The following is a 13824-nucleotide window of genomic DNA, read 5'->3' on the forward strand; positions in this document are numbered from 1 at the left end:
TTTGTATGTGAGGGAAGATTTGGGAAGAAATGCAGGTGGGAGTGAAATCAATCCTTTCTTGGTTGGCATTTCTGTAGTAAAATCCCCCCTGCCCACTTTCTCACCTATGGGGGAGAAATAAGACTCCAGAAGGCTGAAATGGAAAGGAAGCTGTGAATTATTTTTTTTCCAATCCATTGTGGAAGAGTTAATTCTCCCCACCCTTACAGTTCACTTTTGCAGCCCCAGAGCCCGCATTTCCTTTACTAAATATATATTTAAAACTGGGAGTCTGATTATGTACAAAATTATGCCTTACATTACATAGAAGTATTTGCCAACTAGAACAGGAAGAGTTTCAATGGATGTTTTAGTACAAAACCTCTGGAGAGCAGCAGATTGGCAAAGGTATACTGGATGTTGCTAAATATAGAATAATGGTGGTCTCTCTTACCCAGTCAAACAGCACTCCAGTTTCAACCTCTGTCAATCTAGGTCATGTGGATGGCAGTGATGGCCACCAACATGGATGGCTTTAAAAGAGGATTGGACAAATTTATGGAGGAGAATTAGGCTATTGATGGCTAGTAGCCATTGTGGCTATGCTCTGCCTCCACAGCTAGACAGAGCAATGCTTCTGAATGTGTTGCTGAAAGTCACAGAAGGGAAGAACGTGCTCTCGTGCTCAGATCTTGCTTGTGGGCTTCCCATTGGGGCATCTGATCCGCCACTGCCAGAACAGGATGCTGGGCTGAATGCAATTACAGATTTCTCATCTGCAGCTGCTGATCCAGCCTGGCTTTCCTTACATTCTTACGTTTCCTCAGCCACCACTGCTCCTTCTTGTCCTCTGAAATATGGAGGTACAACGGACTCTATTTGCCATTGTGGGGGACTTAATATTTAAAGTAGGGCGGTGGGGTGGGAAAAAACATTTTTTAAGGACCTCAAGCGGTTAAGAGCGTTTCCACTAGGATCTGGTAGAGACCACGGTTCAAATCCTCCCTCTCTGCCCACGAGCTTCACTGGGAGTGGCCCTGGGTCACAGTCACTGCCTCAGGCTGATCTTCCAACAGAGGAGTTGTGGGGATTCCTACATCGCAGGGAGTTGGACTAGATGACTCTTGAGGGGCCCATTCCAACTCTACAATTCTATTATCCTATGGAGGAGGAAGGCGGGAGAGCCACGCAGGCCACCTTGCGGTCCTTGGAGAAAGAGCTGGGAATAGAAGTGCAATATCTATCTATCTAATGGGACGCGGGTGGCGCTGTGGGTTAAAGCCTCAGCGCCTAGGGCTTGCCGATCGAAAGGTCGGCAGTTCGAATCCCCGCGGCGGGGTGCGCTCCCGTCGTTCGGTCCCAGCGCCTGCCAACCTAGCAGTTCGAAAGCACCCCCGGGTGCAAGTAGATAAATAGGTACCGCTTACCAGCGGGAAGGTAAACGGCGTTCCGTGTGCGGCTCTGGCTCGCCAGATGCAGCTTTGTCACGCTGGCCACGTGACCCGGAAGTGTCTCCGGACAGCGCTGGCCCCCGGCCAATAAATGTGAGATGGGCGCACAAACCCCAGAGTCTGTCAAGACTGGCCTGCTCGGGCAGGGGTACCTTTACCTTTACCTTATCTATCTATCTATCTATCTATCTATCTATCTATCTATCTATCTATCTATCTATCTATCTATCTATAATAAATGAATATATAAATTCTATATGACTATAATTCAACAGGCAGCCTTCGCTTTCGCCCTCGCAGAAAAAACAACAGAACGGCTTCTCCGAAACTGAACCCGGAAACTGCGCATCCAGAAAAACGAGACGCGCCTCTTCCGTTTCCATCTCCCCCTCCCAGAGTTCTCCCTCTTCCGCTTCCTGTACGGGCGTGTTGCGACCATTGGCTGGGCTGGGCGCGGAGCAGTGACGATTAAGGTCAGAAAGTTCGGGGGTGGGACGGGACGATGAGAGCAGCGCGGCCGGCGCGGTTCTGATTGGGCGAGCCACGCGTCTCCTCCGGGGCGGGGGCGGTGCTGGGCGGCGCATGCGCGTGCGCGAGTCGGCTTGGTGGGGCCCCTGTTCCAGCCATGGAGGAGGTGAGGCGGAGGCGGGCGGGGGAAGAAGGGCCGTTGGGCGCCTCGAGGGGACCGGCGGGGGCCGCTGACGGGGCGGAGAGGGAGGAAGGAGGGGGCTCCTGCTCATGTGCAGAGCGCGGGAGAAAGGACCCCTTTGGGAATGGTACAAAAGAGGCGGGTGGGAAGGGAGAGGAACGAGACGAAATAGGACAAAGCGAGGAGGCGAAATAGGCCGGGCGGCGACACCGAGGCCTCCCCAAGCCCAGAAGGGGGATTCTGCTCCAGATGGGGGCGCCTTGGGGGAAAGGCGGGGCTAGGAGGGACCGGGGTGCTAGAAACTCAGATATATATAAGCTAGGCACCCAAAGGCCCCTTAAACCTGCGTGACCATCCCCACAACGGAATGTGTATTTGCCAGGGGGTGGGACATGATGACCCTCGGGGTCCCTTCCAGTTCTAGGATTCTGTTATCTCAGCTACATTGCTTGATTGTAGTTTGCTCTTACAATGATTCACTTGTCCCAGGATGCAAGAACTGTGGTCTGTGAGCTCCATTTGGGAGGCCTGTGGAAAGGTTGCTGCAGTGTCATTTGTACTCAGCCATGCACTTACTTTCCTTGATGGGATGATGGAGGACTAAGATGTCCATGATTCGCGCAGCAGTGCAGAAGGACAAGACAAAATATTTAAAGCTAAATCTAAAGCTGCCTGGTTTATTCAGTGGTGGCTATCTAGTCTTTTATATATTGTATGTGTTTGGATTATCAATGCATTTGGATGATTTTGCGATTTTATTGTTTAAACCTATGCCAATAAAGGCTAATAACAATAACAACGTACATCTTTTGCCGCACATGTCAGCTGGCTTGACACATGTCAGTTGCCAACCTGGTGCCCAGACATCTCCATGTACAGTTGTACCTTGGTTCCCAAACACCTTGGTACTCGTACATTTTAGTTCCTGAATGCCAAAAACCTGGAAGTAAGTGTTTGGGTTTTCAAACGTTTTTTGGAAGCCGAACGTCCAGTGCTGCTTCTGCTTGAGTCCAGGAAGCCCCTGTAGCCAATCAGAAGCCACGGCTTGGTTTTAGGAAGTTGAACGGATTCTGTTCAAGAACCAAGATATGACTCTAGATATGATTGGACCCACACCAGTAGCAAAATGTGCCTGGCGCCTAGGGAATTTCGAACACTGGGACCTTGGGCTGCTCACTGGCTCTCACCCCCCCCGCCTCACAGGGTTGTTGTTTTGAGGATGAAGTGGGAGGAGAACTACGTTCGTCTTCTTGAGCTCCTTGCGTTGGGGGGGGGAGGAAAGAAGGTGGGGTATACCTGTAATTAATAATTAAATAATTTTTCACCCTTTAAGATGCTGCTTTTTCATTTATTTCTTTTGACTGAGCTATATATAGCTCAGAAACTTGTGAACGGGTTTGGAAGGGCTCTGCGTGACTTGACAAACAGCTAGCAATAAAACTGGGCTGTCTCTGGTTGAATCTTGCCTTAGCCATGCACGATGCCCTGGACTTCTTAGGGCTTGCTGCAGTTACTGTGGAATGGTGACCTATGGAATCGCTGAAGTTGTCCTTCAAGCTGAGAAATAAATTTGGGGGAAGTAAACAACAATTGATGACCTCCTTCTACCGGTCCACAATAGAAAGTGTCCTCTCATGTTGTATCACAGTGTGGTACGTTGGCTTGACAGCCACGGACAGAAAGTCTTTACAGAGGGTGGTGAACCCAGCACGTGATATCATGGGCTGTCCTCTGAGCCCGCTAGATGACATCGCAAGGGATCGTTGCCTTAGGAGAGCGAAAAAAATTCTCAGGGACGATTCACATCTCAGCTAGCACCTCTTTAATCTTCTACCCTCGGGCAGGAGATATAGAAGTATAATCAGTCGTACCAACAGGCTTTTTTACAGTTTCTATCCGTGGGTTGTTAGGCTGCTGAATGGAAAATAATATAGTGCAACTGACTTTCAGGGTTGGTGTGTTGTGCAACAAGCACATAGAGTGCAATGAGATTGAGTGTTGGGGGGGGAGGCTCGATTAATTTCATTGTACACAGGTTGTACATTAACAATAAGGGTGGTATTATTATTATTATTATGTGGGATGGTGCTTCTTGGTCACATTCTCAATATTGCATGTTCTATTGGCCCTGCTTACCCCCCACCTACTACAGTGAGCAGGACAATGGCAAGAGCAGGACAACATGCACAGATACTGTGATTGTGTAGGATTCCCTTTTGTTCAGAACCTGGTGCCCTGTAATGGTGTGCCCTCTGCAAATGTCACACTCAATGCAAAAGTGAGTGTGAAGGGTCTGGGGAGCATGTGACATCAGGAGCAGGGTGAAAAGGTGTGCACTCCCGCACCCCCACCCCTTCGTGCATTTAGGCAGGGAGGGCAAACTGTGAAGAGAGGTCTAGTGTTACATGGAATCAGAAGGCACAAATTCATTCCTGCTTGACTGTAAAGGATAGCATGGAAAAGATCTGTTCTGACATCGATTCCAGCATTTGTTACTTTCTTGAGTGAAAGTATTAACGTCTCTTCTCCAGATCATAGCTGTCAACGTTTCCCTTTTTTAAAGGGAAAGTCCCTTATTCCGAATAGGATTCCTCGCAAAAAAAGGAAAACGTTGACAGCTATGCTCCAGATTGCCTGATCTTCTGAATTTAGTCAGCTGCTAACTATAGAGAAGGGACGCGGGTGGCGCTGTGCGTTAAACCACAGAGCCTAGGACTTGCTGATCAGAAGGTCAGCGGTTTGAATCCCCGCGACGGGGTGAGCTCCCGTTGCTCGGTCCCTGCTCCTGCCAACCTAGCAGTTCAAAAGCATTTCAAAGTGCAATTAGATAAATAGGTACCGCTCCGGCAGGAAGGTAAACGGCGTTTCCATGCGCTTCTCTGGTTCTCCAGAAGCGGCTCAGTCGTGCTGGCCACATGACCCGGAAGCTGCTCCCTCGGCCAATAAAGTGAAATGAGCGCGCAACCCCAGAGTCGGTCATGACTGGACCTAATGGTCAGGGGTCCCTTTACCTTTACCTAACTATAGAGAGGAACTTTCCAGTAGTGGTGTCTCACCTCTTGTCTTCCTCACAACTTTTCAGTATGTCGTCTTTTAAATGACAATAGAATCTAGTTTCATTTTTAAAATGTTTAGTGTCGACCCATACAAAATGGTCAATATCTATATTGGAGGAATATCTTTTTAGACCAAACAAAATAACACAAAATAATGCGCAAGCTTGCAAGTTCTCCAGGCTGGATGGTTTCTGTGGAAATGCCAAAAATTTGAACGATATTTTGCGATACTTTAGTTGGCCTGATTAAGTTATTTCATTAATGTGCTTTTTGTGGTTTTAACTGTTTGCTGTGCTGCACTTTGTGCTTTGATTGTACTTTATGGATTGTTTTAATTCTTTATCAGAACTTGCTTTCAAGGCAGCTTACAGATTTGTGTGCTCTGTGTGTTTCATCCAGCTACATAAAGATTTAGATGAGGTGAAAGAGCTTTTGAAAAAAGCATCAAGAAAGAGAGTTCATGATGTGTTGCTGTCAGAAAAGAATAAGATAGAAAGAGAAATCAAGAACCAGTTACCAAGCAAAATAAAAGCAGAAACATCTGAAGAAGAAAGACCACCTCCAACAGGATACACAGTGAAAATCAACAATTATGGTAGGTCTGATCCACCCATACCTTTTGAATTAATACAAGAGATTCAAGAGAATATCAACATCTAGTAAACTGCTTAGCATCACAGCCAGTGTATATAATTTTTTAATCCATGAATCATAGGTTGGATTATATATGTAAAAGTGGGTTATTGTGCAGAGATTGATATACCGTATTTTTCGCTCTATAACACGCACCAGACCATAACACGCACGTAGTTTTTAGAGGAGGAAAACAAGAAGAAAAAAATTCTAAACGAAATATTTTTGTGGTTCATGCTGTGGCCACAGACATGTGATCTGACAGTGAGTTTGGAGTAGCCCAATGCAAAAATCCTGAGGATCCATGTGGATCCATGCTTTGTAACCACGGAGGAGGGAAGGAAGGGGAACCATGGATCCTCTGCTCACGACTGCAGCAGATCCCCCCCCCCGCAGGCATTCGCTCCATAACACGCACAGACATTTCCCCTTACTTTCTAGGAGGAAAAAAGTGAGGGCAGGAGACGACGAGGAGAAGCTGCTGCCCCTCTTTTCCCTCACCTGACCCACCCAGTTTACATTAAAAACAAACATGTTTCTAGCCCTCATGGTTGCCAGAATTGTTTGCAGAGGTGTGGGCAGTGCCTGCTAAAATCTTAGAAGATGAAGAAATTGCTCACTAAGATCATCACCTAGGGAGAGCAGTTTGGAATGAATGTAATAAATACAGCTTTCTTTTAATCCCTTTAGCTTGGGATCAGTCAGATAAATTTTTGAAAATCTACATCACTTTAAGTGGAGTTCAGCATCTGCCAGCTGAGAATGTGAAGGTGCACTTCACAGAAAGGTGGGTGTTTCATTAAATGCCAGGAAGTACAGATTGTCTTGAATCATTTCTTGCTTTGTTTGTCCTTTGCTGCTTGTTCCCATATTAAGATGTTTCAGAAGCTAGTGAAATAGTTCCCAAGTATTAAATTTTCTTCGCAAACTGATGTACGGTATATGAATATATTTTGAAACGAAGATATAATCGATCCTTGAATAGGTCTTATGCATTGGTAAGAAGAAAGAAAATTTATTATCTCCTCCCCTCATCACTCTCCAGACATCTTTCATATCTTTCCTTTTCATAATTTTTGCTAATCCTGTAATGTTATTACATCTTTCCTCTGGGATAGGATTTGACTTATCCAGTTGTTTATCTAATACTATATTGAAATCTCCTGCCATAATCATATAGCCCATATATTCAAATCCTCCATTTCCTTAAACATTTTATGAAAAAATTCCACCAGATTTTCATTAGGAGCAGAAGTATTAATTATAGTGTATTCTTCCCCTGCCATTGTTCCCTGAATTATAATGTATTTTCCTTCAGGATCTTTCTTCATCTTTAATATACTAAACCCTCATCTCTTTGAAATTATAGTTGCTACCCCTCTTGATTTTGAAGTACCATATGCTTTCTCATAATTATTTATACATCTCAGTTTGATGCCTTTTTTCTTTAGATTTCGCCCCCAGCTCCTTGTTCCTCCTCTGAGTCCCATTTCCATTTTTTCTGCTTTCCTTACTTCCATCTCCACTTTGTTTCTCTTGTCTGCTTGCCATAATTGCTTCTGTTGATTGAGCTCTGGTTAATTGCTGGACACTTCGATCTGATGGGTGCTTTCCCCCCCTCACCCAATTTATTTTGCTGTTTTGCCTCACGGGACTTGTCTATTAGCATCTAGCCAACTCAGTTGCGTCACCGAATCGTTATTTACTGTGTCTTAAAGTCACACTAATTTCCTTACAGTTTAATGCGAATATCTCTGGGCTTGACTTTTACCCGCTTCTGTTATCTTTGTAGTATTTATTGTTGTTTTTCCCTTTTGAGCTCTTTTGCTTCAGTTACCGTATTTTTCGTCCCATAGGACTCTCCGCCCCATAGGACGCACCTAGTTTTTTGGGGGGGAAATAAAGGAAAACTTTTTTTCCTTTATTTCCCCCCCCCCAAACCAGGTAGGGGAAACCAAACCAGGTTGGAGAACAGCAGTATGGCGGCACTCCGCCTCCCCGCTGTCCCCCAAGCTTGTGGGGCTGCCCGATGTCTGCCCGAAGCGCAGGGCACTCTGCTATCCGCAGCCTAGGGAGCCCTGTGGGAACTCCCTCGGGCTCCCCAGGCTTGCTGATAGCTTCCTGAAGGAAGCTCTCCAAGTTTCAGCGAAATCCTGCATTCGCCCCATAGGACGCACACAGATTTCCCCTTCATTTTTGGAGGGGAAAAAGTGCGTCCTATAGGGTGAAAAATACGGTATGCCTTATATGTTACTCTAGATTTGTGATACTAGATTTTAGGTGCAGAGCAATTTATTCCCCCCCCCTCCTTTCCATGTCAGCTTTCTCTGAATTTGATAGATCATGGCTGTGCCTTTATGATTAATCTTTTCTTCCGTCTAGATCATTTGATCTGCTGGTGAAGAATCTGAATAACAAGAACTACACTATGACATTCAACAATCTTCTGAAACCCATCTCTGTGGAAAGCAGCTCATGGAAGGTAAACGCTTCTTTTCAAGTACATGCTAACATTGTAGATTCCTATGGTTTCCACAGTTTAGGGCTGCTTCCTATGTTACTACCAGCTGCAGATTAGTCATTAGGCACTTGCTAGGGGGTGAGCCATCAGTTCTGTAGCTTGTGGTTTCAAGATGGATAGATACCCTTTCTTGATAGGCTTCCTGCCCATATATTTATGTTCTGTTTTCAATATTACTGGGCAATAGAGGACAGTCAGCTGCATAACTCAGAGGCCCACTTGTCCCTGAGGTCACAAATCTGGGCTGTACCACTTGACATAACAAGAGAGAGTCTTTCACAAAGAAACCAGTCTGTTGGGAAGAATGAAAGGTATCCAAAGAAGAGCTTCCATTAGCACAATGGTTTCCCCCCCTCCCTAAATCTGCTCTGGAGAGCTGTGGGAGAGAGAGTGGAGTTACGCTGCACAGCCACAAGTCCCTGCACTAGCAGAAGCACTTTGTTCGATGCCATCCAAGGGGCCTAGTCTCATTCATGTTATATATGTGGTTTCTTAGGCTTTAGCAGGCAGTATTGAACTTGATACAGTGTTCTCGAAGCTACGAACGTGAGTTTGACCCAACTGCGGGAGGCAGTGGAAGACAGGAGTGCCTGGCGTGCTCTGGTCCAGGGGGTCACGAAGAGTCGGACATGACTAAACAACTAAACAACAACAACAATTGAACTTGATAAGGATAGATTATTTCTCTTGGGTGCAGCTGAAAGAAATTTTTGATGCACCCAAGAGAACGCACATACTGTATCTCGCAACCTTCAAATTACAATCATGTGACCTGTCTAGTAGAGAAACAACATTTGTATGTAAGAGAGCATTTATTCTGAGATTTGTGTAGAGAATTAACGCAAAAAAATGTTCAGATTGGTGAAAACAATTACCTTGTCTTAAATTACTGACAATGAACATACTGCTAACACGAGCCCCATTCTGAATGTTTCACAACAAATTCAGTGGGTGGGCTTTGGCTGGCAAAAGTGTTGCACAGGATTAGTCTATTTTATACTTTACATGTGAGTGAAAATTGCTCATACAACGCCATCTCTCCTGCTCATTTTGCCCCTTTTTTGTTGTTGCTGCCTGTTGTCCATATTCTATATTTTAACTCACATAACTGAATTGTCATTCTTTAAATACTATTAAAAATAAAGTTATTGATACTTAGCCTGTTCGGTAATTCTGCCACCTAGTTTCACTTTTTGTAGTGCTTTTCTTATTTTTGCAGATCAAAACAGATATGATATTGATATTATGTAGGAAAAAGCAAGAGGAAAAATGGGAGTGCCTAACAAAAGTTGAAAAAGAGACTAAGGAGAAGGAGTAAGTGCACCTCTATTTCTTCTTCTGTTGCGTTGCGTTTGGTAGAAAAAAAGGACTTGCAGATTAGGCTTGTTAACCCAAAGTGGTGTTGATCCATTCAAAATATTTGTCAGTTGAGCGGGTGTTTGATGCTGAGAGTTATTGTCGTAGTGTTGCCAGTTGTGGCAATCAAAAGACTTTGAGGCAAAAGTCTAATCCAGGTTCCATTATTAGTGGCTCAAATCGTGCCACTTCAATAATCTTGTCTGCTGAGTATTCCTGGTAGGCATCTCTTTAAGTCTGCTCTGCCAGATCATCTTATTTAGAACTTGTTCATTTTCATAATAGAATTCAATTCCATGTCTTAATTTTTTTTATTTTTTAAAAAAGCCAGATTTCAAACTGCTGCCTGTGGGCGATTGCAGGATCCAAGCTATGCGTTTTTCGATGGAACTGCTGGGCTAAGCTGCCTCAATTCCATGTCTTTCTAAACTGCAACACAATGAACTTTTAATCTTTGCTTGTAACATTTATTGCAGAAACCGTTTTTTCCTACTGGTGGTTCTTGCTACTCATACCTGAAATAGGCCACAGTATTTTTAATGAAATCTTCCCTGTGTCCTTACAAGAACACAAATACTTAATATTCCACTAAATATACCGTAAATTTCGCTCCATAACACGCAGATTTTTCCTCCTAGAAAGTAAGGGGAAATGTCTGTGCGTGTTATGGAGCGAATGCCTACAGATGGCGGGGGAATCTGCTGCAGTCGTGAGCAGTCCGTGGCTCGCTTTGAAACAGCAAAGCGGGTGTAAGCGGCTCCTGTCAGCTAGCGGAGCCGGGGAGGAGGGAGAGAAGCAGAGCGGGAGTTAGCTGCTTTAACCCCTGCTCTCTGTCCCTGCCTGCAGTTTTTTGCTGTCCGATTTTGGATTAGGCACTGTAGGGGCTGTGTGTGTGTGTGTGTGTGCTTGAGCTATCGTTCTCCTCCTCCTTCCCCTTCACTCTCCCTGCGCCCCTGCGACTTTAGAATCGACACTCTGTGTGTCTCTCTGTGTGTGAGGGCTCCTTCTCCTCCTCTTGCTTCCCCTTCACTCTCCCTGCGACTTTAGAATCGACACTCTGTGTGTGAGAGATCGTTCTCCTTCTCTGCTTCCCCTTCACTCTCCCTGCGACTTTAGAATCGACACTCTGTGTGTCTCTCTGTGTGTGAGGGCTCCTTCTCCTCCTCTTGCTTCCCCTTCACTCTCCCTGCGACTTTAGAATCGACACTCTGTGTGTCTGTGTGTGAGAGAGATCGTTCTCCTTCTCTGCTTCCCCTTCACTCTCCCTGCGACTTTAGAATCCACACTCTGTGTGTCTCTGTGTGTGTGAGGGCTCCTTCTCCCCTTGCTTCCCATTCACTCTCCCTGCGACTTTAGAATTGACACTCTGTGTGTCTCTGTGTGTGTGAGGGCTCCTTCTCCCCTTGCTTCCCATTCACTCTCCCTGCGCCCCTGCGACTTTAGAATTGACACTCTGTGTGTCTCTGTGTGTGTGAGGGCTCCTTCTCCCCTTGCTTCCCATTCACTCTCCCTGCGCCCCTGCGACTTTAGAATTGACACTCTGTGTGTCTCTCTGTGTGTGAGGGCTCCTTCCTCTTCTCTTGCTTCCCGTTCACTCTCCCAGCGACCCTGCGACTTCCAGCGCCCTGCGACTTTAGGGCCAGTTCACTCTCTCTCTCTCTGTGTGTGTGTGTTGACCTCACTGCGCTTGTTGGGGGAGAGTGTTGGTCGCAATTTTTCTTGATTTGTCTCAGAGTGGTTACTATCATGGTTTCCTTGCTGGGGAGGAGGGAGAGACGCAGAGCCTGATTGTTCTAAAGGAGCAAAGCCGGAGAGGAGCCTCTTCTGCATTATTAGCAGCATCCTTCTCCACACCCCCACGTGTGCTCCTTGTCCCTTGAGTGCTTTTCCTTCCCTCCCCACTTAAAACGTGGTTTCAAAGCATGGATCCACATGGATCCTCAGGATTTTTGCACTGGGTCACCCCAAATTCGCCATCAGATCACATAGCATGTCCATGGCTACAGCCTGCACCAAAAAACACACGCACCCACTGTTTCATGGGGCCACAATGGCGCAAAAACGTGGTTACAAAGCATGGATCCACATGGATCCTCAGGATTTTTGCATTGGGCTACCCCAAACCCACCATCAGATCACATGTCTGTGGCCACAGCATGAACCACAAAAATCATACATCCACTGTTTCGTTTAGAATATTTATTCTTGTTTTCCTCCTCTAAAAACTACGTGCGTGTTATGGTCAGGTGCGTGTTATAGAGCGAAAAATACGGTATGCAAAAACCTGGTTGCTTGTTTTGCTGCACAAAAGGGCCATGTCACTTTCTGGAATTAATACTACGTTGAATGCCAGATGTTCAGGAACTACCGTATTTTTTGCTCTATAAGACTCACTTTCTCCCTCCTAAAAAGTAAAGGGAAATGTGTGTGTGTCTTATGGAGCGAATGCAGGCTGCGCAGCTATCCCAGAAGCCAGAACAGCAAGAGGGATTGCTGCTTTCACTGCGCAGCGATCCCCCTTGCTGTTCTGGCTTCCGAGATTCAGAATATATTTTTTTCTTGTTTTCCTCCTCCAAAAACTAGGTGCGTCTTGTGGTCTGGTGCGTCTTATAGAGCGAAAAATACGGTAATTTGTCCTGTAGCAAAACCCAAGGTTCTCAATATACAAAACAAGCTTCCTGGTGGATATATGGATAGTTTACCAGAGTGGCTGCAGGTGTGGTGTAATGCAGAAGGAATAGTAAGCGCAAGTGACAGGTGCTTTTAACATTTGTATTTTGATTATAAGAGAGGGCACAGATTCATATTTGGGAGTTGGGAGGCTTGTAAGCAGAAGTGGGGAGAAACAAGACAGTAATTGAAAGTTATCCAGGCTTCATCTCTCCCAGCCAGTTGCTTTTAGTTTAATCCTAACAATCCCTCTGTATATGTTCCACTGATTTTTAATAAAACTTTCAGGTAAACAGGTTTAGGATTGGAGCTCTCATTCTTTTACTGTTTGCTTACTTGTACGTATTTAAATCTTAATGCATACCAAACTTTGTGTGTAACTGGTGATGTAATTATTTTCTGTATGTTTGTATGCTCTAGGAAAGCTGCTTATGACACCTCAGACCCGAGTGAAGGGTTGATGAATCTCCTGAAAAAGATGTATGCTGAAGGCGATGATGAAATGAAGAGGTCAATTAACAAAGCCTGGGTTGAGAGCCGAGAAAAGCAAGTCAAAGATGATTTACCGATAGATATTTGAACAAATACCCATCTTAAATGTACATCTTTTGTATGGGGCTTCTGCTGAGATCAGAGAAAGTGTGCTGTTTACATAATCTTCTGCGTAAAAACAAGTTTTACATTTCAGATTGGAGATGGGAAATAAAGCATGCAGAAAGGCTTTTCCTTCAAATGTGTTGCCCTTTTTCCATAAAGCTTTAAGTGCTTTTCGTGAAACTGATAAAAATAAGTAAGCTAGTTTGAGTGCAACTGTCTGTTGTCTGAAATCAACATCTACTTACTACCCACACCTGCCCAAGTTCTGTATAAGAAACTTTCACTTCTAACCATTGAGGAAATAGGTTTCAGGGCATGTATGCGTAATCTGTATGTACAGACAAGGGAAATAGAAAGCTTCACATACTTTTCTCAGAGATTGATGGTGCCCATTTCAAGAGCACTATTGAAGCATGCAGATTAACTAGCATGTAATAGGACTGCTAAGTACATTGCTGGGAGGCTCCAGGGGGCAGGGTTATTGATGTTTCACTCTGGCTTCCTCCTCTGTGCTGATGAGGATTTGTGCCAATCTGTCCTTATGGAGATATTCAGTGAGGACAGCAATGGACTGAACAAGCTGTAATGTAATTATTGCAATAGTCAAAATAACAGGACATTGAGGTCCTAGACCCACTAACAGGAATTGCAAAATATAGAATAACTATATTTACTTAAACCCTCATGTTCCTAGCCATTGTTTTTGTACCATGCACTCCATCTAGCGGCAGTGAGAGCTGCACCGATCCATATAGCAGCTTAGTCAGGAAGAAAATATATGTAGTAACTATGTAGTGTATCTGAATTCTGTGTCTATGTGATATTTTCAGATTTGCTAGCAATATACACCCTGCAACAATGTAATGTTATATATCAAACCTTAAATGCAAAGGACAAACAAAATCCAAGCGT

The 13824-nt window shown here is 44.9% G+C and overlaps 1 protein-coding gene across 2 annotated transcripts; it reads left to right on the forward strand.

Moving 5' to 3' along the window:
• Positions 1–1950: 1950 nt before the first annotated feature.
• CACYBP (calcyclin binding protein) lies at positions 1951–13815 on the forward strand. 2 transcript variants are annotated; one of them, XM_082229124.1, is made up of 6 exons: positions 1951–2064; positions 5535–5730; positions 6459–6555; positions 8151–8250; positions 9509–9603; positions 12736–13815. In XM_082229124.1, the coding sequence occupies exons 1-6, from the start codon at positions 2056–2058 to the stop codon at positions 12893–12895; spliced, it is 657 nt and encodes a 218-aa protein (XP_082085250.1). In that variant the 5' UTR covers positions 1951–2055; the 3' UTR covers positions 12896–13815. The 2 variants fall into 2 exon arrangements, with proteins under 2 accessions (XP_082085250.1, XP_082085251.1); XM_082229125.1 differs by lacking the exon at positions 1951–2064 and adding an exon at positions 2081–2206.
• The last annotated feature ends 9 nt before the right edge of the window (positions 13816–13824 follow it).

Source organism: Podarcis vaucheri (assembly GCF_965113315.1).
Source record: "Podarcis vaucheri genome assembly, chromosome: 6".
NCBI lineage: Eukaryota > Metazoa > Chordata > Lepidosauria > Squamata > Lacertidae > Podarcis > Podarcis vaucheri.